Raw genomic sequence first — 27,008 nt, 5'->3', positions numbered from 1 at the left:
ACACACTAAGCAAGTACTCTACTATTAAGCTACATTCCCAGTCCCTTTTAAAATTTTTATTTTGAGACAGGTCTTGAAGTTGCCAAAGCTGATGATCCTCCTGCCTAATGTCCCAAGTTGTTAGAATTATAGGAATGTGCTATGAGAGTGGTTAAATTTAAAAAAAAGTACTTTAAGATTTTTATTAGTGTATTATAGTTATACATAATATTGGGTTCATTCTGACATATTCATACATGCATGTAATACAGTATGGTTCTGTTCTTTATGAAGAGTATTGTACATCTGAAATAAAAGTGATGTTGGACAGCTATACCTACAGGATACACTTGATATGCACACAACTTTGGTAACATTTTACTATACTGGTCATTGATTAGACCCTTATGAAAGTAGTATGCCCAATTTAAGACTAGAACCTCAAGGTACACATGGAAAACTTCACTGACTCAAAGAACAGAAGATGTGAATCACCAAATAAAAATTTAAAAATGATTTTGTGCTGCTGATGTAGAAACAAACCAGGGACGTGATAACACCTGCTCTTAAAACTGAACCCAGGGGCTGGGGAGACAGCGTGAGTAGAGTGCTTGCCTTGCAAGCACAAGGCCCTGGGTTCGAACCCCAGCACCCCCCAAAAAAACTGAACCCAATCTTCAACCCGTCACACCTCTCTTAGAGATAAGCGCACTTGGTACCTTTGCTATCCTTTCCCAGTAGAACGAAGTCTTCTGGCTTCTAACCTGGAAAGCTATAAATTGGAATGATACAATCTTTAGTTTTTACTAAATGCTAGGTCCATAAGAATGTGATCCAACTTTTGTCTTTTATTCAGAGAAAAAGAGATCTGTTTGTTCAGTAGCCCTGTTAAGTGAATTCAAGAAACTTTGCAGTACTTTGGAATTACCTAATTCAAGTTAAAACATGAGTGTATGTAGGTTTCTTGATTACCGTCTGCAGAACATTCATGGAATGAAAGTTCTCTACTTAATTATTCAGGTTTTGGCATGTATGAACTTTTTCAAACTGACTCAGAGAAACTCATTCCTAGAAAGCTGACATGTTCCTCCCTCCAGCCACACTGGCCTATACATGGCTCTTCTATAGGTCTGGTACTCAGTGGCCTTGAAGGCTTTCTTTGTATTGCCTGTTTCTTCTGTCCACAATGCTCAGGTTTCTAAGCTTTTCCACAAGTTACACCCAGTGATTTAATGCTGCCCTAACCATCCTATTTAAAATTTAAAATGGATCGCACATACTCTCCTCCCCACCACATGTTAACTCTTCCACTTTTCTTAGAATATACCACTCCCACCATACCATAAGAACCTAGGGGTGCTTAACCACCAAAACATATTCCCAGCCCTTTTTTTGAGATGGCCTTCCTAAGTTGCTGAGGTTGACTAAACTTGTGATCCTCCTGTCTCAGCCTCCTAGAGATGTTGGGCTTACAGTCATGCATCACCATGACCAGCTTCCAATTTTATTTATTAGTACTACAATAACCATACTAATTATGCTTATATTTGATAATTGCCTTCTCTGACTAGAATGGAAGCTCCTTAAAGACATGAATCTCTTGTTTGTTTAGTTCAGAGATGTATCACAGAATAATTCCCAGCACATGGGAGTCGTTGAAATATTTATTTCGTGAACTCAAATCAAGGATATTGCTCATAATTAGCATTACAAGAAAGAAATTTCTTATGAAACAAAGAAAGCATTTTCAATATAAAGAAACACTCTGCTAACCAGGCATGGTAGTGTGCACCTGCAGTACCAGCTACTTGGAAGGTTGAGGCAGGAATATCACTTAAACCCAGGAGTTTAAGATTAGCCTGCGCAACATAGCAAGACCCTATCTCAAACAACAACTACAAAAAGAAAGAAATAAACATCCTATTACTGCTTTTAATACAATAAGGACCAAGACCATAAATGCTATTTTAGTTTTTCAATGGCACAAATGGGAAAATTGTAGATACAGTAAATTGACACTCAGACTATCATTTTTCAGATATGCTCATGTTCATAAGAGTGAGTGAAGGAAATCTGCTTCAGCAGACAAAAGGATTTCAGACTTTCAGTTTCTAGACCATCTCTTGCACTAATTTAACATTTTATATATAAATTGCTTTATTTCTGTAATTCAAGTTTCAGGTCTCTAAGATGTAAACTTATTAAGGGTGGGTTGGGGTGGGGATTACTGGGGACTGAACCTAGGGTCTTGCACATGTTAGGCAAAGCGCTCTACCACTGAGCAATATTTCCAGCCCTTTTTATTTTGAGCCAGGGTCTTGCTAAGTTGCCCAGGTTGGGTCTCAAACTTGTGATCTTCCTGCCTCAATCTCCCAAATTACTGGGACTACAGATGTGTGGCACTGTACCTGATTTAATGGTGGTTTCTTAACCCCCTAGCAAATGACTCAACAGGACTAAAAAATTTAGTTTTTATTTTACAAATCGATCTGAAGTACTTTATAGAGAAAAGGAAAAGTTTAGGGAGTAGCAAAAGGGATTTCAAAATACAAACTGGTTTAAGTCATGGTTTAAACTTGTTCCAGGGCTTCTTACTGTGTTTAATAATGTTAAACTACTCATCATACCTACAAGACCTGGCATGATCCAGCAAAACAGGGCTCCCTCACCAGGTTCATTTCAGTTTAACTATTCCTGTCCGTAGCCTGTTTTCCATTCCCTTCATCCAAGTGCCTCATCTATACTTCAGTTCTTCAGTTGCATTCCTTCATACTTGCAGTCACCGTCTTCTCCCACAAGAATAAAAGCTCTTTTAAGCCAGGCAAAGTGGTACACATCCGTAATCTCAGCAATTTGGGAAGCTGAGCCAGTTAGTATCATCAAGTCTGAGGACAGTCTCAGACAACTTAGTGAGACCTTGTTTAAAAATAAAAAGGGCTGGGGATATAGCTCAGTGGTAGAATGCCCCTGGGTTCAATCCCAAGTACCAAAAAGAAAAAAAATATGAATAAATAAATAAAGTTCTTTTAGTACAAGTACAGTATCTGTCTTACTGATAATCCTATCCTCAGTCCCATCCCAGTTTCTATTACAGTCAGTGTTTACACAGTGTAGAAAATGTTAATATTTGCTGATCCAATGAGTGTGCACCTACCATGTGTTAAAACCTAAGACATCAACTGAGGGCTGGGGATGTGGCTCAGTGGTAGTGTGCCCGCCTGACATGTAAGAGGTCCTGGGTTAAATCCTCGGCACAGAAAAAAAAAAAAAAGTTAGTTGAGATCAATTGATATGCCTAATTTTTTGAGCCTTTAAAAACCAGATGGGTAGTAAGGTTATATGATTCCCTTTCATGTTAAACAAATATCTTCTGAGGGTGACATCCATCACCCATCCACCACTCACCTGCTTGAGACTAATGCACATAAAAATGCTTAACTATTTTGGAGGAATTTAATTTTTTTTTTGGTAGTACTGGGGATTCAACCTAGGGCCTTGGGCATGCTAGGCAAGTGCTCTATCATTGAGCTGTACCCCCAGTTCTAGGTGAATCTTTATCTTTCAGGTTTTTGCTTCCCAACTACATGAAAAGAAATTAAGATTACAGAATACTTTTGCTTAAAGTCTACCTACGTGTGTTATGAAACAAAGTTACTTGCACTTAATTCTGTCCACGTCTACTTTGTGATTTTCTTATTGTCTGACCATGATTATATTCTGTACTGTCTGTAGAGTTTTAAATGTCAGAAATCATATTAGATACAAGTTGTTGAATTTTCATGTTCAAATATTGCTAAATGTCAGGTATTGTGTTAAGAATATAACAATCACCGCATCTAGCTCCCCTCCCCCAAACACTACCCAGAATTTACAATAAGCCAGGCTGTTTTCTGTACTGCACATTCACTCTCCTGCAAGACACTCTATTATCATCACATATCATAAATACTGTAGATAATGCAGCTGAGGCACAGATTTATGAAGCAGCTTACTAAAGGTTGCCCAGCTATTACACAGTAGATATGGGACACTGAGTCCAGAGTTCATGTTGTTAAGACCCAAGGAAATACTGTCTCACCAAAGATGAGTAAACAATGGGCCATAACTTTAAAAGTACTCCTTTAAAGAGAACTGTAAAAAAGTACTTAGAATAAGTTTGAACCGAGTTTAATAGGCACAAAGATACTAGATTAACACTTGTGCTGTTAGTGAAGCAAAGAAAACTTTAAGGAAGGTAAATAACCTTGAGGCAAAATTTAGGGAAATTGTTGGTATTATTCTTCCTTTACCTCCTGGGAGCACCTGACACTGAAGTCAATTCTCATGTTTTCCTGGCTTTCCTACTACTCTCTTGTGGAAGATCTTCCTTTGCACATTTGCTAAAAGCTGAAGGTCCTCAGGGCTCTCCCTATTTATCTACTTCACACATTCACTCCCTTCCTTAAACCATTACTCTTATGGTGTAAAATATCAACCAACTGCTAGAGACTCAGTTCAGATCTCTGTTGTGTTTCAGGTCCATGATGTACCTACTTTAAAGTTTCAGTTAGCCCTTCAATACTTACAGTTCTTTGAGGTCGAAATATAGTTCAATAACCTGCTCCTTATCGTGTTTTATAAATCTCTGAATGGCAGAAATAATTCTTGGGTGATAAGATTATGGGCAATTATTTCCTTCCTTCTGGTTCAAGAACCAACCTAAGCATCACTGGTTTTGAAAAAAACTGTCCTATACATGAGGAATGCACCATTAAGCATATTCTGTAGATCCAGTTCCAATAATCCTTTCAGAACAAGAGAAAGAACAAAAGGGAACCTAGAAAAGTGTCTAAATGTGTAACCTTAATTTAGCATGATATTCTTGGCAGGTTATTTTTTTTCCTAACAAATTAATTGAAAATTCAATATTCTCTTTGATATGTAAATGAGTCAAGAGTTGAAAGCACTGGTTAGATTTGAAACAAGAATCTCAAAGCTCCAAGGAGGAAGGTGTTATCTGTCACAAAGTGCACCGAGTTCTAAGTTAGAAGAAATAGCTCTCAAAGCACTGCTTGAGTGGAAAACATCAGTTAAAATGGTCAGTTAATATAACTGAGGAAAAAAAATTCATGAGAGAAAAGCAGGTTAGGGGAACCTAAAAATATACTTTCATAAAGAGCTCTGATCTCTTTCATAAAGAGGTCAGTGGAACATCAATGTTTATAGCAGCTCTATTCACAATAGCTAAGACATGGAATCAACCTAGGAGCCCTTCAACAGATGAATGGATGAAGAAAATGTGGTACATATACACAATGGAATATTACTCAGCCATAAAGAAGAAATGACATTATGGCATTTGCCAGCAAATAGATGGAACTAGAGATTATCATGCTAAGTAAAATAAGCCAATTCCAAAAAACCAAAGGTGGAGTGTTCTCTTTGATATGTGGAAACTAACACACAACAAAGGAAGGGCCTAGGGAAGTACAGAAGTTCACTGGGAAATCACAAGGGGAATGAAGGGAAGGGAGGGGGATGGAAAAGACAGTAGAATGAATCAGACATAACTTTTCTATATGCATATGAATACACAACCAGTATAACGCCACATCATGTACAATAAGAATGGAAAGTTATCCTCCATGTATGTTTAATTTGTCAAAATACACTCTGCTGTCATGAATATCTAAAAAGAACGACGACCACAAAAAAGGTTCAAAGGAAGACAAAGGAGGGCTTCTAGGGAGCACAGACACTTCATCCTGGAAAGAGAGCATCTTTCTTCCCTGGTTGGAAAAGAACAGAGACCATTTAGGTACTGCAGGAAATATGTGAAGTCCAGTTAAGTAGAGAGCAAAATGAAAGGGGTGGGATATGGGTTCACTGACAGAGGGCTTGCTTAGCATGCAAGAGGTGGAGGGTTCAATCCCCAGGCCCGCAAATAAAATAAATGAATAAGGGAAGAACAAAATGAAAATCACCCCATCTTCCACCTGGAGATAACCACTACCAACATTTTGGTTTATAAGGAGAGACTTCTCAGAAGCAGTCCGTGCATCCTGGGTTCAGGTTCTTATTGATCAAAAGAATACTTCATTACAGTGTGCCCCTGCTTCACACTATAAATCTTCTTACATGTTAAGTTCCCTTTCTTAGTGTCTTTTTCACAATTCTTCCCCTTCCATCTACCTTAGTGTCTTACCAAAAATTAACTTAAAAATTCTCAAGCACTTTGTGGATTCATCACATGAGCAGTACTGGTTGGTGCTGGGTGTGCTGCTCAACTGTACAGCACTTACCTAGGATGCACAAGGTCTAGGAGGTTCACATGCGCGTACGCGCACACTCACACACACAAAGCACAGTATTACCTGCTTCCACAAAACAAAGAAAGCATCAGCACATTTCTGGTGCCTGGGGAATGTGAGGCACTGGAATGAGTAGGAACCTGGGACAAAGACAGTGAGGACTACTGGTTCCCCAGGCCACCCTCTGGACAGGACTCCCATGGAATCTGTAGCACTGCAGTGAACCACCAAATTCTGGCAACAGATCTCAAACTGCTCCTTAGGCAGAGGGTTAAAAAGGCAAGGCTGACCCTTAATGTACTTGAAGATAAATAAGCTGAAGGATGAGCTTCCAAAAAGTACAAAGGAAATTTATGAGTAGTTTACTTCTTCTTGCTTGATTTATAGGTATTCTCATGCTGCTGCCTTCCATGAAACTCAGAATAAAAACTTGGTAACTTCTATTGTTAAGAATTCACCTCTTTATGTATTTATTTTGGTACCAGAGATTGAACCCATGGGTGCTTAACTACTGAGTCACACCCTCAGTCCTCTTATGTTTTATTTAGAGGCAGGGCCTAGCTAAGTTGCTTAGCACCTCCCTAAGTTGCTGAGGCTAGCTTTGAACTTGCGGTCCTCCTTCCTCAGCCTCCTGAGCCACTGGGATTTCAGGCACTCTGCCAGGCTGATAAGAATTTACCTCTTACTCTTTTCAAGTACCACCATCAAAATGACAATAGATCTTTTTTTTAAAAGGTATAAAACTAAGAATGAGGGAATAGGAGCTAAGACTTCAGCAGTTGAAGGATATTTCAACAAATTTCTGCAGATAGACAGAAAGCTTTAAATGCTGACCTGAAAACCTGGATTGGCATGAAGTCTCTATTTAAAGTACAATTCTCTTCACCCCCTGCTAAACCACAAAACTATCTCATGTATTTTACCTAACTCCAAATCCAGAAGCTTAGAGAAAAAGGAACCAAAATCTGAAAATATACATATTAAGCCAAAAAGTGCATACGGAATGGCAGCTCAAGCCCTGTCCTTGCCCTGGCAACCAAAACCTTGTCAGCTCAAGAAATACCAGTAATGACATACATCTGTACAAACACATGCACAAAATCCATACATGCCAATTGCCCTACAGTAATGCCCATCATCCAAGACATCACATTGTATTTCACTCCTAACAAAAACAAAGCAAACTAAAGGAACAAACAGCTAGGATCATTAAACCTATGAAGAAATCATTCATGGAAGAGTTTATTCATTCCTAAATCATTAAGAATCTACCAAGTAGATTCTAGATCTAGAGTTATAAGCAGTGAATGAAACAAAACAAAATTTCTGTCCTTGTGGATTTTATACTGTAGTAGTGAGGGAGACAAGTGTGCTAAATGATAAATGTTCCTGAGAAAAACGAAGCAGGAAAGAGAAATGAGGGCCTGAATTTTTAAATAGAAGACACCTTACTGAGGTGACTTTATGCCCTTGAAGGAGCTGAGGGAGCAAGTTGTTGGGTACCTGAGGTAAGATCCAGGCAAAGAAGTACAGGTGGAAAGCCTCCCAATCACCTAGAGGAAATGGAGTCAATGCAGACAGCAGAGGAAATCTAAAAACCCACAATGTGAGCCTATCAATTTGTGTCACAAGAATAAGTATCATAAAAAAGGCAAAAAAAAAAGGAAGAAAGAAAGATGGGAGAAAAGTCAGAGAAATGACTGGTACAAGGAAATGTCCCAGAAGGGAAGAACATGAAGGAAGGAAGGAATGAAACACAATAACACAGCACAAGAGATGAGGAAAGACCTGTACCATGGTACACCATCCTGAAACTGCAGAACATCAGGGACAGAGAATGTCCTCAAAGCTTCCAAGGAGGGAGAAAAGAAAACAGAATAAGGTCACATAAAAGAGTTTAAATCACCAGGCTTCTAAAGCAATTATGAACACCAGAAAACAGTACTGCAATACCTTCAATGCTCTGAAGGAAATTTATTTCAAACTTTGAGTTCTATAACCTGCTGAACCATCAAACAAGTGTGTGGGCAAAACAAAGTCATTTAAATACTTGCCAGGAAATGACTGGAATATGTGCTTCAAAAAATAAGGAGAAAGCTCAGAGAGAGGAAGACCTGGTTCCCTCAGAGGAAGGAGGTGAGAGAAGGGCAGGGCGGTTCTAGGACACTTGGGCAGCAGTGCCTCAGAGGAACAGTAAAGCTGGGAGGAGGAAGAGGCAGTGCTTCAATAAACAAACAAGGTGGTACATGTGCAGACTGTAATGTATAAAGCTGCTCCCCAGCCCTTTCTGTTGCAGCCATTTTCCCTGCCTCCCAACCACTTGTCAGTCTGTGAACATCCTAGCTAGCTACTGGTTCATCAGTCAGCTTGCAAGTATCCTTCTCCAATGTTGGTCCCCTGTTAGCCCGGTGGAATTCAATTGTTTACTATAGCTTCCCCGCCATCTTTTCTCATTCTTTTGTCTCTCCTCCTCACTTTCTCTATCCTCCTGGCTTTCATACTCTCTCTAGCGCGCGCCCTTTCTCTTTCCCTTTCTTTTCCTCTCATTTTCTCTCTTACCCTGCAGGGAGACACTCTATTTGCTTAATAAACTCCCTTATGTGATTTCCTGTGTCTGGCGTGGTTTCCATGGGATCCCTTAACACAGACAATGTTAGTGATAAGAATGTGACAAATATGTTAGCACGCTTGGGAAAAAATTAACAGTAGGTACATGAAAAACAGTCGCAGGTAGTTGCAGGCCAACTTAAACTGGAGGAACAGCTGTTATCAGGTCATCTGGCTCAACAATGAACAATATTTGGCAACAATATAAACACACAAAAGTTGCCTGTGTTAGCCAAAGATGACAATTTAACTCTTTTACAGGGAAGAGGGTGGGGAAAGGTAGGAAAGTGGTCAGGTGGATGAACTATAGGAACTCCACAGGCCCAACAAGAAGGGGAAAATAAGCAATAATGTATCAAATGATTTAGAAATATGAAGATCATGCCAAAGGAAAGGGCAAAAAAATTGGCTGCCTCTAAAGAATAGAACTATAAGGTAGGGAGAGAGGGAAGAGGGTTTTTTTTTTTTTTTTTTTTTTTTTAATGTAAGTCTTTCAGTACTATTGGACTTTTAAAATCTTCTACATGAATTACTTTTATTAATTTTTAAAGGCAGACAAAATAAAAAAGGGAAAAATAGCAATATTTAAAATTGGCTGTGTCTCTTTTTAGATTATTTAGTAATCTTACCTTCCGTCTGACACTAAGTGAAAGAACTCAGCCCAGGCCCTCAGAGTGCTTTTTAGGACAGGTGAGAGGGAGGGAAATTGATTCCTGTGTTCCAATTTGGCATTTTCTGAATCAAAATCTCTACAGCTTTTTTGTTGTTGTTTTGTTTTTTTAAATACTAAGAATTGGACTTCAGGAGCACTTTACCACTGAGTTACACCCCAATCCTTTTTATTTTTTTATTTTGAGACAGTTTCACTAAGTTGCTAGACTGGTCTTAAACATGTGATTCTCCTGCCTCAGATTCCTGAGTCGATGGGATTACAGTTGTGCGAACCATCATGCCTGGCCCTTGTGATTTTTATCATCAAGCAAGTTGGAGAAATGTACATTGGGATTGGTAAACTCTGCATGGATCTAGTTGTAAATCGGTTCACAGTTCAGTTTGCCTAACAATACCTAGTGGAATTTATCATCAGATTAACAGTATCAGTAGGAGAAACACGACAATGTGTGCCCATAATTAACAATGAAAACACTAAGATTCACATCTTTAACTTACTCATGTTCAAATATTCAAATGATGAAGAAAATAGTTTTATCCTACTTAAGTAACCATATGTCACAAACATTTCTCTGATTTCTCTAGGTCTTGATACCTTCTGGTTTTTATTCAACCACATGGTTTCATAGTTCCTCAATTTTCCACTATTCATGTTCTGGAAACCATGTTCGCCCTTCAAGTGTATATTCATTTTCCCCATTTTACTACCTTGATCCTCTTTATTTACATAATGCCTTAAAATACACAGCTCTTTTTTTTTTTTTTTTTTTGGTATGGGGGATTGAACTCAGGGGCACTCAACCACTAAGCCACATCCCTAGTCCTATTTTGTATTTTATTTAGAGACAGGGTCTCATGAGTTGCTTAGTGCCTCTCTTTTCTGAGGCTGGCTTTGACCTCGCAATCCTCCCATCTCAGCTCCCATGCTACTGGGATGACAGGCTTGCGCCACCGCACCCAGCTAAATACACAGCTCTTTACAGTTTTGAAAATGAGTGCTAATGTAATGACCTGTATTCATGATAATAATACACTATTATCTAATAATATACTAATAATGTGAATATCTTCTACATGCAAGGCACCACATGTATTTATCTTGTTGCTCATCACAACTATCTTATTAGGTATTATTAATTTCATTTCACATAACGAACTCAGGCTAGAAAGCGATTGTGCCTGTAAATGACAAGACCCCCAATGTAAACCTATCTTTTATCAAAGTTCATGGGCTTTCTAAATAATGAGCTCTTTACTTTCAATAAGCACTAGAATTTCAGGATCATCTTGCTGTTCAATCCACCACCTTTTCTGGGTGAGAAATTTAAGGTCCAAACCTTTGAAGCAAATCACCTAAGTGCAGAAATAAACTAAGGTCCTTATCACTTGACTCTTAGTCCATTTATGATTTATCTAGCAAATATTTATGTACCTGGTGCACTACCTACTAGGAATAGCCAATATTTATTGACAATGTGCTAGAACCTACAAAAGTACTTTAATATGCATTAACTCACTCAATCCTCTCATAGTCTGAAAGTAGATCACTCACATTTTACAATTTAAAAACACTAAGGTGGGCTTGAGGGGACGGGTGGTATAGCTCAGTGGTAAAGCATATGCTTAGCTTGTGGAAGGCCCTAGATTCCATCTCCCACACCCTCCCCCCAAATTAAAATGCTAATGTGAGAAAGGATAAGTAACCTTCATAAGGTTACACAGTTAGCAAGTGGCAGAGCTAGGATTTGAAACCCGGTCTGCCACGACTTCAAAGTGCAAGCTCTTAGCCACTATGCTCTATCACTAGCAAGATTTACAAACAACATGTCTCTTCTATATGCCTATTGGGTTTTATTATTTTAACCAAAGTGTATGCATCATGTATGGATCTTTCTTGAATGTCAATTCAAACTCTTCAACAATTAAAGGGAAAAAAAGGAGGAGGGGGGCAAACAGGAAATCCATGCATTTACTGGTTACTTGATGATATTAAGTAATACATTTATTATTAAGGTGTGATAATCACATCATGGTTATGTTGAAAACAAATCCTTATCTTTTACATATGGATACTGAAGTATTTACATATAAAATATGTGTGGAATTTGAGTTAAAACCATCTGGGAAATAAAGGTAGGGTATGGGCTATAGATCAAGACTGGCACTGTTTTGGTTAATTGTAGAAGTTGGCTGATGGGTATATGGAGGTTTGTTAAGAGTACCTTCTCTACTTCTGTACATGCACAAATGAAAAAAAAAAAAAGCCATTAAAAAAAACTACAGAAAAACTATGATATTTAGGTATTTGGAAAACAAGCTAAAAATTATTTCTTCCCACTCTCTCTTTTTAAAAAAACTATTACTTTAATAAAAGAAAGCATGAAATAAACCATTCAAAGAAATTCACACATTCCCTTGCATGGTGATCTTTGACTCTGGATAGTCTTTATCTTTAAATAGGCAGACCAAGATTGCCTACACCCTAACAGCATCAAAACATTATAGCAAAAGCATTTCCCATCTCTTCATCAGTTAACTATCATTCACATACTTTTAGAAAGGTCACTGTGTAAAGATAAGTATGATCTTTGAATATAAACTAGCCAAGAGCAGAAAGGTACATAAACACAAAATTAAGATTAGAGAACGATTTAACAAAAATAACCAATGATGTAGTTCCTATTCATAGTCAAGCAGAGTTTGGGGCAAAGACCTTGAATGTGCAAAGCTGACCTTCCAAATGGTTAGACAGGTCTCAGGGTAGGGATGTACCTCCTTAGCCTCGGTGTTGCCAAGTGAGGCCTGTGGACTGCCAAAGTTTCCAGGCCAGTTGCCTTCTGTGGGTCACTTCCAGCTTTCCCCAGTGATAAAACAATTATTTCCATATGTGTTGTGAAATAAAAAAAGGCTGGGAAGCACTGGATTAAGTTAGACTTGACCTGATCATTACTCAAAGCTAAATAAAATTATGAGAGATATTACATGTTACAGATTTAATATTCTAATTTTTTTTTTTTTTTTTTTTTTTGGGTGCTGGGGATCGAACCCAGGGCCTTGTGCTTAAAAGGCAAGCACTCTACCCACTGAGCTATCCCCCAGCCCCTCTAATTTTTTTTTTTTTTCCAGTGCAGAGGATTGAACCCAGGACCTTCTACATGATAACCCTGTGCTCTACCATTGAGCTGTGCCCTCTCTAATATTTTTTTCTATATGTACCCACTCCCATACCCCATTAGAAAATCTTGATTATTTCAACACAATTAAATGAAGTAAACTCTGAATATAAATATTAATTAAGTGGCATAAAGTTAAATTTGGGAGACACAAATAGAATTCAGATTTTCTGTGTCAATGCTAAATGCATTCAAGGTAAGTCTGAAAGAAATTCCACTTGTTAAAGTCAAAAGAGAAACACTGAAGTGTCATTGGAAAATGTTCACAGAGAAGCTTACAGTTTTAAAGTTCTTAAACTTTTTAAGTGACAAAACTGAAACCAAAATTATTTGTTCGGGGCTGGAGTAGTTGCTCAGTGGTAGAGTGCTTACCTGGCATGTGTGACTCTGGGTTCAATACTCAGTACCACATACAAATGAGTAAGTTAAAAAAAAAAAAATTCGTTGACAACTAAAAAATACTTAAAAAATGATTTAAGTTCACAACAGCTGAACTGGGACTAGTCCCCAGATCTCCTGACTCCCAAGGACTGTATTTTCAAGAACACCTCCAGAGAGTTCCTGCTAATTGCTTCTTTTAATCTCTTTAAAACCATAAAACAATGTCCAAGTGCTTTCTGCTCATAGGGGAAATGTGATCTCTGGTTAATCTACAACTAGCAAATCACTATTTGAGGGGTTGCCATTTAACTTGATGCCATTAATCAACCTTATATTCAAGTTCCTTTATCAGTAGTCCTTGTTCTTGCACAGGGTGAGAAATAGTCTTAAAAAGAAGTTCTTCTTTATTTACTTATTTTGAGTGCACATATGGTGATAAATCAAAATCTACATAAATACATCATGTTTGAACAGAACTAGACACCATAAGAATGAAGACCCATTAACAGAATTTCCTTCCCCGAACGGAGAAAACAGTTCAGACGAGGGTAGTCCCCAACCAAAAAGACAAGGTGAGACTGGTGCAGAAGTAGAAAAATGAATGCCTAAAATATCATCAATTGAATGAGGAAGAGGAAGGAGCAATAGAGATTTTAAAAAGGATGCTGGGCAGGGCAGCACACTTGTACTCCTAGCTGTTTAGGAGGCTAAGGCAGAAAGAGTACAAGATTGAGGCCAGACTTAGCAACTCTGCAAGACCTGTCTTAGAGTAAAATAGGCTGATGATATAGCTTGGTAGTAGAGCACTCCTGGTTTCAATCCCCAGGACCACAGACTCACAAAAAAGGAAAGACAGGCAGAATATTTGCATATATTAGCTCGCTAAGTGCCTAGCCTCATAAGAGACACACTTAAGGAAGCTGTACCTTCTGTACCCAAGTTGGCTGAAGCTAGTAAAGTAATAACAAAAACTTCGAATTCCTTAAATTCTTCTTACAAAGTTTCAACAAGAAAGAGAGAGAGAAAAGAAGAAGAAAAAGGGAAACAAAAGTTCCTTCTCCAAAAAAAAGTAAAGTTTTTATTCTTCAGGCACTAAGGTTATGTGTCTTGGGCTAACCCAAAACTGAAGAACACAAGCTGTGTGTCAACAAGCAATGACATATGAGTAGGTTCTTTCTTTTGTTTTCTGCCACAGAATGCCAATTTTGAAGAATTATTTCCTGAATGCCAAAAGGAAAGGTGAAGGCAGAAAGATTCTCCCAGTATTTTCACTCAAACCACAAAAGTCCTCTACACAAAACAGGTTTGTAATTAATGTAATGATATGAATTTAAATTCTGATGTCCAAATTTCAGGGTCCTTGGAAAAAGGGTCTGCATGTAACTAAGTAACAAGTTATGTGCAGCATATTAATAAAATTAGAACCTGGGTCTGGATCATATAGATTAAAAAGGTAATTTTTTTAGAGTGGACTTTCTCAAGATGTATAAATCTATGCTCTGTGAATTTACAGGGGAAAACAAAAACAACAACAGAAGGGGAAATACTGGTTGTTTCCCAATCTCCGTTGGAGTTCTCTGCATTTATATCCAGAGTATGTATCTATCTTATCACAGAAACACACAAGCCTTTTTCCATACCCCTTACAAATATATTTATCCCTATCTTTACTCCAGGTACAAAAAGGACAGAAATAAGACAATTCAAAAAGTCAGAAACTCCTTGGCCTATACCCAAACGACTTAAAATCAGCATACTACAGAGATACAGCCACATCAATGTTCATAGCTGCTCAATTCACCATAGCCAGATTGTGGAACCAACCTAGATGCCCTTCAGTTGATGAATGGATAAAGAAACTGTGGCATATATATACAATGGAATATTACTCCGCCATGAAGAATGATAAAATTATGGCATTTGCAGGCAAATGGATGAAATTGGAGAATATCATGCTAAGTGAGATAAGCCAATCTCAAAAAACTAAAGGACGAATGATCTCGCTGATAAGCGGATGAGGACATATAATGGGGGGTAGGAGGGGTTAGCCTTAGCTTTAGGGTTAGGGATAAGGAGGGTGGTAAGAATGGAGGAAAGAAGGACTGTATTGAGGGAAAAGAGGGGTGGGTGGGGTGGGGAAAGGGAAAAAAATAACAAAATGAATCAAACAACATTGCCCTATGTAAATTTATGATTTTTTAATAAAAAAAAATGGAGGGGAAAAAAAAAGTCAGAAACACCTAACATGTCCGCAATGCACTTCAACCATCTTACAAATATTTGTGAGACCCACAAATCAACAGTAGCTGCCAATAGTATATCTTGATCTGCATTAAAAAAAAAAAAAAAAAAAAACAGTAACCCGTAGGGCAGAGACCACTCCCCACTCCAATGCGGCACAACCTCATTACTGATCACAAAGTTGCAAAGCATCCCAGGTAGTTTCCCTGCTACCAAACCCCTTCCTTTTCAATCTGTCCTGCATTTAATTGCCCGATTCACTTCCAGAATTCCACTTCCAAGGAGTCTCTCAAGAAACTTCATGGAGTCAGGTACCTATCACATACAGTTTAAACTCAAAGTCTTCTTTAGGCTAGTTCCATCTGTTCAACTTTGTTTTATGCTCAATATGACCTCCTTCTGTCAATCTTTTGGAGAGAAAGGACCTAAACAATTCACTTCCTACTCTCTTAACTTCCCAGGCAGACCTCCTGTTATCCTTCTATCGTCACTTCAGTTTCACTGGTTTTTTTCAAGACATTCTTTCAGAACTCAGCATTTTCTTTATTCTTAAAGAATGACACGTATATCCCAAGGCATTTTTAAGACTAGCATCCCACACAGATGTTCATCTTCCCAGCCGTCCCGTAACTGAAACCAGAGACAGTCCTTGCAGTTCAGGAATGGGAGTCTCAACACTGCATCTTATAAAAGGAAGAAGGCGTTTGGGGCAGCAAACTATTGGGGGGCAGGGAATAAAGCAAAAGGGAGAACGGAAGATCGGCGCCCTGTACTTTTGTCTTTTCTCTGGGAGGAGTTGAGAAGGTACGCAGGAGGAGACCGCAAGAAATGAATTCCTGAGGAAGGACAGGAGAAGCTCTGCGCAGGAAATATCGGCTGGGGGGGCTTTGGACGAAAGAGGGGCCATCATCCTTGGAAGACGAAGAGAGCAGGTTACAACATGAACAAAGAGACAAGGAGTCAGAAGGCGAGGGGTGGAGAGGCTAGAGATCCGGGCATCTCCGGAGGCCGAGAGGTAAGGAAGCGAGAGGGTACGCGTCGCGTCCACGCCAAAGGTGTGGTTGCCAAGAGGGGCGAAGTAGGTGTCTGGGAGGGCTGTGGGGCTTCGCTTCTAAGAAGGCGCGGGGGCGGGGAAGCGTTTCTGAATGCGGTCGGGTCCCAAAGGGACAACCGCTTTCCAGGGCTGTGCTTTCCAAGAACGGAGATCCTGGGGACGCGAAAAACCTTGAGGCACGGGCATTTCCCAGTCCCAGCTCGGCTTCCCCATACACTCACCGAGTCTCCTCCAAACGCCACCGCTCCAGCTGCAGCTACCGGCCGGCGCAGCCGCACTGAGCGCGCACCGCCCACGTGACCCGCAGGCCCCGCCCTCCACACGTGACTCGAGGAGCCTACCCACTCCCACCTCCCTCTCGTCACTCCTCTCCACGTGGGTCGTAGCTTGCCCCTCCCCTAGCAAGATGGCGGCGCCCAGCTGTGGTGCGCCTGGCGCCTGGGTCCGGGGTGCCGGCCCGCGTTCGGGGAGTCTCTTCACTCTCGTCTCACAGGCATTTTGTTCCACCGCTGCTGCTACTAGGCCTCTGAATGCCCAGAGATTAGCGGAGAGGCTCCGAGCCCAGCAACGGGAACAAGAGACGAAAAAGCGGGTGAGCCTGAAAGGACCACGACTCCCAAGAGGCAGTGCGCGCGATTTCCCAGGCTGGGTGTGGGGTAGGAGGGTCCTCCGAGAGCAAGTAAGTAAAGGTAGAGGATGTGGGAGAACTGGGAGACCGCGGAGGGGGTAGGTAGTAGGGTCACGTGGCGTTCGGGTGGGCTGGGTCTTTGCTATTGCCTGGCTCAGTTCTAACCACTGCGTGGGTAGGTAGGTAAGAGAGACACCTATGCATGCTCTCCAGCTACTTGAGGGAGGCATGAGTCTAATGCAAAGATAGAGTCATTCCCTACCTAATTTCTCACCCTTATCGAAGGCCTTTCCTTATTATTAATCACCAGGCATTCCCGCTGCTCCTTTTTCTCCCGGTAGGAACCTACTAACCCTATTCAGCGGAGAGTGCAAGAACTAGTGCGGTTCACACGGCAGCTGCAGCGAGTTCACCCTAACGTCCTTGCAAAGGCACTGAGCCGGGGGATTCTCCACCAGGACAAGGACCTTGTGGTCATCAGTAAGCCCTACGGTCTCCCTGTCCATGGTAAGAACCGTGTGGGCAGGGGAGAGGGACCTGTTACTGCTTTCTGCTTCAACTAGGGGCAACTATGAAGCATTACACGTGAGACACTCTTGCATTCAAATTAATTAAACCTCTGTAGAGTATTATCCTTTACAAGTTACTACCAAGGACACAGACATAAATAAGATAAACCCATTTCCAAATTTGACAGCAGCCATTCCTGGAATGTTGTGTGCAGACTACCACAGGGACTACTGTAGAAAAATACAAAGGCTGTATGTTCTTAGTCCTCAGCTTATTTTCCATGAAAACTGGGAAAGAGAGATAGGTACAGTGACAAGTACCTATCATCCCAAATACTTGGGAAGCTGAGGCAGGAGGATTGGGAGTTCTAGGCCAACCTGGGCAACAGACCCTGTTTCAAAAACAAAAGAAAACAAACACACGAAACTGGGAAAGAGGAAATAACATAAGAGAGGTGTGTTTGTGTTGGAGCATACCTGACAAAACTTCAGAATATCTGGAACTTAAGGGACACTAAGATATGCCTTTTTTTTTTTTTTTTGGTACTGGGGATTGAACTCAGGGGCACTTGACCACTGAACCAAATCCCCAGCCCTTTTTTGTATTTTATTCAGGACAGGGTCTAACTGAGTTGCTTAGTGCCTCGATAAGTTGCTGAGGCCGGCTTTGAACTCTCGATCCTCCTTTCCAGCCTCCGGAGCCACTGTGCTCAGATATGTCTTTAAATAAATAAATGCTGAATGTAGTGATAAGGGATAGCTGAAGTGAGTCAGAAAAGATTGATAGGGAAAAATGCATTTGTGAAAAAGTTGGAGAGGGAGAAGGAATATTTTTTCTAGAAGAAGGTAATGCTTTTGGTGGAGAGATAGGGAAAGTGGTGCATAAAGACAAAGAATTAAAGTAGGCATTACCAGGTATTTTACATGATTTTTTTCTCTTTTAGCTCTCAAAACTGTTTTTGTCTTACCATTCCCCAGTGAAATTATTTTCCAGTTACTTACCTTTTTTTTTTTTTTTTAACATGAGAAAATAAAATTGGAAATATAAGTAATCTTCTGAGGCCAAATGGCTACTTAGGTGAGTACAAAGATTAGAACCTAGTAATGTCTAATCCCAAAGCCCATCCCCTTAACCACTCTTCTATAATGCCCAAGAGCGCCTTAAGGTTCTGCAAAGTATGTCCAGGAGAAAGACACATAGTCTAGAACAGCATTTCTTAAACTTTAATTGCCTATTAGTCAGTTGGGCAGTTTGTTAAAAGCAGATTCTGACTTGGTAACCTGAGTTGGGGATTCGAGATTCATTTATAGCTAGAGAGATCTTTGGGTATATTGATGTCGCTAGTCCCTGTACTACTTTAGTAGTACAGCTCTAGAAAACATTGACAGTTTATGGAGTGATGAATTTTCTCCTAAGAAAGTTCTTTGGTGACAGCTCTCAAACCTCTGACTTTTCCCTTAGGTGGTCCTGGGGTCCAGCTCTGCATCAGTGATGTACTGCCCATCCTTGCAAAGATACTTAATGGCCACAAGGCAGAGCCTTTACATCTGTGTCACCGACTAGACAAGGAAACTACAGGCGTAATGGTGTTGGCTTGGGAGAAAGATGTGGCACATCAAGTCCAAGAGATGTTTAGAACCCGTCAGGTGACAAAGAAGTACTGGTATGAGGACCATTGATGGAAGTAGAGGTGGTATAAATGGAGGCATCTCTTTCATCTGTTCATCCATCATATAGCAACAACTATTAGTAGAAGGCCCTGCACTAGAACCTATGAGGATATAAAAAATATTTAAAACAGATTTTGTGCTTGGAATATTAAAGAGTCTGATAAAATAGTGCTTTTTAATTATGATTGCACATCAGAACTATTAATTAATCCTACACAAAATATATGATTTAATTCTTGGTTGAAATAGTGAAACAACAAAGATAAAAGCAAAAAAGCCTCTGGAGACTCAACCCACTCTGCCATTCTAGTCCCTTCCCTTGAGGTAGCAACCATTGTGATCTGTTTAATTTTTATTTCTCTGGTCCTTACTTAATTGATTTATACATGTCTCATATATTCAGTATTTGTGTATGTATCTATATACATGTACGTATACACATCACAGATACCATGTATGTATACATATCACATTTAGACACATTTTTCACATCGTACAGTTTGCATTCTGCTCCCCCCCACACACATACCCTTAACTCATGTTTTAGGGATCTTTCCATGTTAGTACACATAGGTCTACCTCATTTTTTAAAAAAAAATTATTTTATTCATTTATTTTTTTATGTGGTGCTGAGGATGGAACCCAGTACCTTACACATGCTATGCAAGCACTCTACCATTGAGCAACATCCCCAGCCACTACTTTTTTTAATTAAAAAAAAAGGATGCATGAGCTAATGGAGAAAACCTCTGTTCTGCATCTATGCAGTTCCCTTCCCCAAAGGCACTTGCTTTTACCAGTAGCTTATGTAAACTGCAAGAGGTATACTGGGCATATATAAACACATTATTGTATTATTTACACACTGCTTTGCACCCTGCTGATTTCATCTGGATCACATACCTTGGAGAGCATTTTGTACATTTACAGCTGTCCCCTTTGTAGTGTCTCTGTGGTATTCTACTGTATGGTTAGATATATAGATAACTTCTCATTTCTCAGAGTCTATTGTAATGATTATGGAACTGTATTTCAGTTCATTTTTTGTTGCTGTAACAATCCCTGAGCCTAAGTAATTTGTAAAGTAAAGAGTTTTATTTTGGTTTACAGTACTGGCGTCTGGGAAGTCCAAGAGCATGATGCTGGTGTGCTGCTTCTACTCATGGCAGAAAGTGGTAGGGCAAGCGGGCATGTGTGGAAGCGAGGAAACAGGAAGGCAGCCTCGCTTTGTAACAGTTCACACATGTGGGAACGGTCCAGCATTCATCCTTCTTAGCATCCTAATCACTTTTTAAAGTGCCTACCCCCCTATACTATTACAGTGGCAATTAAATTTCAACATGAATTTTGGCGTGAACGACCACACTCAAACTATAGCAATATTTTTAGAAAAATCCTAGAAACAATCACTGGGTTGAAGGGTGTACATGCTTGATATTTTAATAGTACCCAAACTACTCTCCAAAAAGGTTATGTCACTTTATACTCTCATGAGTGGTAGTCAACACCCACTTTCCCTTATACTAACCAAAGCGTTTATTTTTTTATTTTATTTTTTAAGATGTTGATAGACCTTTATTTTATTCATTCATTTATATGTGGTACTGGGAATTGAACCCAGTGCCTCACACATGCTAGGCAAGTGCTCGGCCACTGGGCCACAATACCAGCCCAAACTAAAGCATTTTTAAAAAGCTTGCCACTCTGATGGCGGGGTGGGGGAGGATATTTTCTATTTCCCTCTATACTAGTGATATTTCCTGTCTTTTTGTGTTTATTGGTTGGTTGAATTTCCCTTTTTTAGAGTAATAGACTACTTCTCCTTTGCCTATTTTCCTATTGGGTTATTATTTTCTGTTTGCTCTGTAAAAATTTATATTTTGGATGTTAGTCCTTTTGTTTTTCTACAGATTTTTCAGACAGTTTGTGATCTGGGGAACCCTTTAAAAATCTTTGTGCTATTTAAATATTTTTTAAAAGTCTGTGTGCTTAAGACCCACCCACAGAAGTTCTGATTCATAAATCTGGTGGCTGTGGGGATTGGTGTCTATATTTTAAGAAAAGCTCCACAAACTGGGGCTGGGGATGTAGCATGATGCTAAAGCACCTGCCAAGTGTGTGTGAGGCCCTGGGATTGATCCCTAGTACTGTAAGAAAAAAAAGTTTTAAAAAGCTCTATAAATGACTAGGATGTACAATCAAATTTAAGAACCATTATAATAAGAGATTATTCTTGGAGAATACCACATGATTCTCTTGGTATAATGCTTAGCCTAAAAGCAGGATACTACTTATTACTAAAGTCATGCAAAATATTCTATAAATAATTATAGAATATGTGAGAAGAAGGAAAAAAATTATATTAATAACATGGTCTTTCATTCCAGCCTTTAAAAGTGGATATGCACAGTTAAAAGAAAATTGGGAGAATAGGATTCTGTGTCCTGTTTTTCTTTTTTTAAGTAATAAAAGATAGTGGGTTCTGATTATAGGCTAAATGAACGAATAAATGGACCACTCACAATAAATGACAAACTCACAGGACCACTCCTACCATATTTGTTATATAGGTAAATCAGGAAGGATCTGTGCCCCCAAAAGTCACAGGAACTTCAGTCACAGCTCAGTCTCTCATTCTGAATCTCTTTTATTAGTGGTCTCCCTCTCATCATAGACAGGCATAAAAGCTCATAAGAAATTCCCATTTTAATACAAAAGGTCTGGAGTGAAATCCTCTATACAGGCAAATCCCAGGAGCTCCTCTCTGACTTTCGTGGCTAAAGCAGCTGTCTGTGTGTCTCCCCCAGGGCCATCACTGTGCGTGTCCCCATGCCCTCAGCAGGAGTCGTGGACATTCCTATCCTTGAAAAGGAGGTGCAAGGCCAGAAGCAACACCACAAGGTGGGCAAGCTGCCTCCCCCAGGTATGGGTTTCTGTTCTTCTTTGAAAATTACATTTTGATTACTTTATCTTCAGATGACGTTGTCTCCAAGCTACCGCATGGACAATGGTAAAATGGTGAAAGTGCGGACCAATCGGAGTGCCCATGTTGCTGTGACTCAGTACCAGGTGCTCAGCAGCACTCTCTCATCTGCCCTCGTGGAGCTCCAGCCTGTTACTGGTGAGGGCACCCCATTTTGATGCAAGGTGGCTACCATACTTTGTTCTGCACCTTGTGCTTGGCTCTCCCCTTGTTCTGAGCCACTAATTCTGTGGGTGGTAGGCTGAAGGGTTAGCTCACTTGTGTGACCATATGCTTTTTTTTTTTTGGATCCTGGGAATTGAACTCAGGGGCACTCAACCACTGAGCCACATCCCCAGCCCTGTTTTGTATTTTATTTAGAGACAGGATCTCACTGAGTTGCTTAGCACCTCACTTTTGCTAAGACTGGCTTTGAACTTAGACTCCTCCTGCCTCAACCTCCGGAGCCGCTGGGATTACAGGTGTGCGCCACAATGCCCAGTGACTATGTGCTTTTGTTGCTGCTCTGAGACAAGTCTTCCAGAGGGATGATTGTGGGTTGCAGAAGAATACATTTTGAATAACTATTTAAAAATACAGTTGGGTGTGGTCATGCCTGCCTTCAATCCTAGGACTGAGGAGGTTGAGATGGAGTATTACCAGTTGGATGCCAGCCTTGGCAATTAATGAGACCCTGTCTCAAAAAAAAAAAAAAAAAAAAAAAGAAGTGGGAATGATGTAGCTCAATGATAAAGTGTTCCTGGGTTCAATCTCCAGTACCAAAAAAAAAAAAAAAGAAAAGGAGTTAAAGAAAATTTTGATACATACTACAACCTGGGTGAATCTCGAAGACATTCCACTAAGTAAAATAAGCCAGACACAAAAGCACAGATGGCTGTATGATTCTACTTATATGAGGTAATGAGTGTGGTAAGAAACAGAGACTGGTGGTTGCCAAAAGCTTGGGTTGGGGTTGGGAGGAAGAGGGGAGTGATGGGGAATCATTATATAATGGGTACAGAGTGTCAGTTGGAAAAATGAAAGACTTCTAGAAATGGTGGTGATGCTTACAAAACAATGTGAACATATCTAATGCTATGAACTGCATACTTAAAAGTGGTTAAGTGGGAAATTTTATGTATATCTTATTATAGTTTTTAAATGTGCAGAAAATACTATTTATCAATCATTATGCAGTAAAATTATTAAAAAATTGGGTAATGGTAGATGCCAACTTCATGGTGGTGGTTATGTAAAGTATTTAAGTTGGCTGGTGCTGTATAGCTTATAGCTTATTACAATATTCTTTGTAACTTATTGTAGTTAGGGCTTTGTCAGTTTACTGTGCTTTGATTTAATATGATTTGAAGTAAGATGGCCAACACTGACATTGTTTCCATAGTTTCTCATAAGTCCTTCTCTCTCCCAAGGAGTGAAACATCAACTTCGAGTTCATCTGTCTTTTGGATTGGATTGCCCAGTCCTTGGTGATCACAAGTACTCAGACTGGAATAGGTTGGCCCCCCAGGTAATACTGGCTTAATAGGGAGTATTAAACCAGTAAGGGAGAGCACTGGAGTTTTCTTTTTTTTTTTTTTTTCGGCGGGAGGGGGGGCGGTGCTGGGGATTGAACCCAGGGCCTTGTGCTTACAAGGCAAGCACTCTACCGACTGAGCTATCTCCCCAGCCCTTGAGTTTTCTTTTTGTTGAAACCCTGAAGTGAGTCATGACAAGTATTGTTTCCAGACATGGTACTATATTGATTATCAAACTTTCAAGAATTTAGAAACAGTTCTTATTCTTTTGGAGCTTCAAGATCTATTAGCAAAATCCTACTCCTTTATTTGGTTAGCATCAGATTTTGTTTGGGAAGCTGTGGGCAAGGGGAAGAATCTTTCTAAAACTAAAAGCTACCTTTCATGCTAAAGAACTATAGAGTAATCTTTTTCATCTTTAATCTTGTAGTTTATTCTCTTGTAAGGGCAGAGTATTAGCCAATAAGAGCTTCTTTGGTGTGGTTTTTTCCCTTACCTGGTTTCTGAACCCTTCCTAGACATGCCACTAAAGCAAACTATCCATTACTGGGTTTTCCAGGGGGTGGGTTAGATTTAAGTGGGAGTCCTGACTCTGCATGCTGGTCAAGGGTGTACAAGGGTAGTCTTGCTCTCAAGGGTCTCTCTTTTCTTTTGTAGAAGCTTCCTGTTGGAATTCTGAAGAAGTTGGGACTGAAACAGTCCAAGGCCCGACACATCCCCCTTCATCTGCATGCCCATCAATTGATGCTGCCTGCCCTGGGGTCCAGGAAGGAGGAACTCCACTTGGTCTGCAGGCTTCCTCGCTTCTTTGCACATTCTCTGCGTCGTCTGGGTTTAGAGATGCCAAATCAGGATCAAAATGGGGACCTTGAAGCTGGGCATCTGAGAGCACAGTGAAGACTGTTTGGCCCCTGAGCTTTGCTTTGTTTCATGAACTCTTTAACTTCTCACTTGGAACAGACTCCCAAAGAGCCTGGTGGGGTAAATCGAAGAAACTTAACTGCATTAGGACTTTTAATAAATAATTAAAAAAGCAAACAAACAAACAAAAAATCTATTCACTGAGAATTTGACCATGCTGTGAAAAAACCTGCTAGAAATCTCCCCACCACAGGGTCTCCTTGCCGAAATGCAAGAGAACCCAGGACCAGGGAGATTGGTGCAGTAATGGGAAAAGGAGAACTGAAGGAAAGAATCTGTGGTCAGGAACTGTTTTCATCCCACAGAAAGCTCTAGAGCTATTAGGGAGATTTCTATCATTGTAAAGAATATAATGGTTAAAAACATATTGCAGAATCCAGGGATTTTTTTCCAGCTATCACATGGATCCCTCACTGTGCTAGTGATTATGGAATCCAGGAAGGGAGTGTTCAGGGTCTGGTTGGGGTGGGGCATTTGATAAGAAAGCAGATTTATGTAAATGGAAGGCAGATAACATAAATGAGTGAAACTGGCAGGATGTAAGGCAGGGGTAGGGACAGCAAGGAGCTCACACAGTTTTGTTTTGTTTTTGTGCCAGGGATTGAATCCAGGGGTGCTTACCTACTGGCCCACCTCCCCATCCCTTTTTGTATTTTATTTAGAGAGGCTCTCACTGAGTTGCTTAGTGCCTTGCTAAATTGCTGAGGCTGACTTTGAACTGGTGATCCCCTGCCTCAGCTGCTGAGGTTACAGGCATGCACCACCACACCAGGCTTCATACACCCTTAACAGTTTTTAGCTCCAGATGGTGGTTGCCCTGTGGGAGCAGATTTTCTAATTTTTTTCAGAGAATCAGGAAATCCATATGCTACATGAACTCTCCTAGCCCATCGCCAGCTACATCAAATTTTTAAAAAGACACTTAGCAAGCATATTTGCAGGATGAATTGTCTGCAGGTTGCTAATATGCAATCTGTGTTTAATGAGTAGTGTAGAAGTTTGGAGAGAGAAGCCATCTTGAAAGTTTTGGATCAGTAGCTGGCATTTCAGCTGCCTATACTTTATGTCCTTTCTAGATTAGGGGGGTAGCTTTGATTAATCCATGAATGTGTGATTATAAGGGAGCTGTCATTTAAAAAAAAAATGTTTGTTTTGAAAACAAGCCTCCTGTTCTTAGTTGTCAGGAAGGAGGTGGTCATGGTCAACACCACTAGTGTACAAATTTCCTTGGCCTCCCTGGTCAGTTGATCCATCTGGCTCTCTTCTTTCTCCTTGTACACAGTTCAGTCTTTTTTATTGGGGGTGGGGGTTTACCAGGGATTGACCTCAGGGCAAGCACTCTACCAACTGAGCTATATCCCCAGCCTCTCAGCCATTTTTTGTGTATTTGTTTTTTGATTTTTTTGTAGTTGTATATGGACAGCATGCCTTTATTTTATTTTTTAGGCGTTGCTAAGGAGTGAACCCAGGGCCTCATGCGCTTGGCAAGTGCTCTGCCACTGAGCTACAGCCCCACCCCCAGCCCTTTTTGTACTTCTTTTTTTTTTTTTTTTTTTTTTTGCTGGGGATCAAACCCAGGGCCTTATGCTTACAAGGCAAGCACTCTACCGACTGAGCTATCTCCCCAGCCCCCCTTTTTGTACTTCTTTTACAGAGAGGGTCTCACTGAGTTGCCTAGCGCCTCGCTAAATTGCCAAGGCTGGCTTTGAACTTGGGATCCTCCTGCCTCAGCCTCCTGAGCTGTTGCGATTACAAGCTTGTGCCACGTCACTTGGCCACAGTTCAGTCTTATACACAAATGCATCATCACACACTACTTTGAACTGAGCTGAAGAAAGAGTGACAGCACATCAAAGGGAAAAGCCCCAGAACAGCTTTTATATGCTCCCTCTGTATATAAGTTGACCCTTTTATTCATGGTTTCTTGCTCTTTGGTTCCAGTTACCTGTGGTCAACCACAGTTTGAAAATGTTAGATGGAGAATTTTAGAAATAATTCCTAAGTTTTAAATTGTACACCACTTTGAGTAGCATGATGAAATCTTGCACTGTCCCATCCGTCCCATGTGGGATGTGAGTCATCCCACTGCCCAGTGTGTCCATGCTCATGCTGTGTATGCTACCCATTATTTAGTCACTTAGCAGCTCTCAGTTATCAGATCACCTTTCTCAGTATCATAGTATTGGTGTTCAAGTAACATTTTTACTTGTAATAAAACATTCATGTTTTATTATAGTGTGTTTTTAATTGTCCTATTTTATTATTAGTTGTTGTTACCAATCTCTTACTATATCTAACTTAAGGTTTCCATGTAGGAAAAATATAAATAGACTGATAATATCCATGGTTTCAAGCAGGGCCTTGGAATGTATCCCCCCTTGGATC

The 27,008-nt window shown here is 40.1% G+C and overlaps 2 protein-coding genes across 7 annotated transcripts in view; one reads left to right on the top strand and one right to left on the bottom strand.

Moving 5' to 3' along the window:
• FAM118B (family with sequence similarity 118 member B) overlaps positions 1 to 16,703 on the bottom strand; it is a 40,269-nt gene extending 23,566 nt beyond the window's left edge. For 2 of the 4 annotated variants that reach the window (XM_079105311.1, XM_079105314.1), the window contains exon 1: positions 16,619 to 16,703. The gene's annotated coding sequence lies outside the window, so the exon portion shown is untranslated. Of the gene's footprint in view, positions 1 to 15,395; positions 15,430 to 16,618 lie in introns of those variants that run through there. The other 2 variants (XM_079105313.1, XM_079105312.1) reach the window with 2 other exon arrangements.
• Positions 16,704 to 16,771: 68 nt separating this feature from the next.
• RPUSD4 (RNA pseudouridine synthase D4) lies at positions 16,772 to 26,126 on the top strand. 3 transcript variants are annotated; one of them, XM_079105297.1, is made up of 7 exons: positions 16,774 to 17,076; positions 17,367 to 17,532; positions 18,997 to 19,198; positions 22,013 to 22,106; positions 22,182 to 22,326; positions 23,598 to 23,695; positions 24,360 to 26,122. In XM_079105297.1, the coding sequence occupies exons 1-7, from the start codon at positions 16,804 to 16,806 to the stop codon at positions 24,597 to 24,599; spliced, it is 1,218 nt and encodes a 405-aa protein (XP_078961423.1). In that variant the 5' UTR covers positions 16,774 to 16,803; the 3' UTR covers positions 24,600 to 26,122. The 3 variants fall into 3 exon arrangements, with proteins under 3 accessions (XP_078961425.1, XP_078961423.1, XP_078961424.1); XM_079105298.1 differs by having other exon boundaries at positions 16,776 to 16,989; positions 24,360 to 26,118; XM_079105299.1 differs by lacking the exon at positions 22,182 to 22,326 and having other exon boundaries at positions 16,772 to 17,076; positions 22,013 to 22,128; positions 24,360 to 26,126.
• The last annotated feature ends 882 nt before the right edge of the window (positions 26,127 to 27,008 follow it).

The sequence above is a fragment of the Sciurus vulgaris genome, assembly GCF_902686455.1.
Source record: "Sciurus vulgaris genome assembly, chromosome: 11".
Lineage (NCBI taxonomy): Eukaryota > Metazoa > Chordata > Mammalia > Rodentia > Sciuridae > Sciurus > Sciurus vulgaris.
This window is presented reverse-complemented; position numbering and strand designations above follow the sequence as displayed.

Bases quoted from the DNA above. Each gene is read 5' to 3' on its own strand.
- RPUSD4 (XM_079105297.1), top strand. From the start codon at position 16,804: ATGGCGGCGCCCAGCTGTGGTGCGCCTGGCGCCTGGGTCCGGGGTGCC. The intron at 17,077-17,366 runs GTAAGTAAAGGT...TTCTCCCGGTAG, and splicing joins GGAGGGTCCTCCGAGAGCAA to GAACCTACTAACCCTATTCA. The intron at 22,327-23,597 runs GTGAGGGCACCC...CTCTCTCCCAAG, and splicing joins GGAGCTCCAGCCTGTTACTG to GAGTGAAACATCAACTTCGA.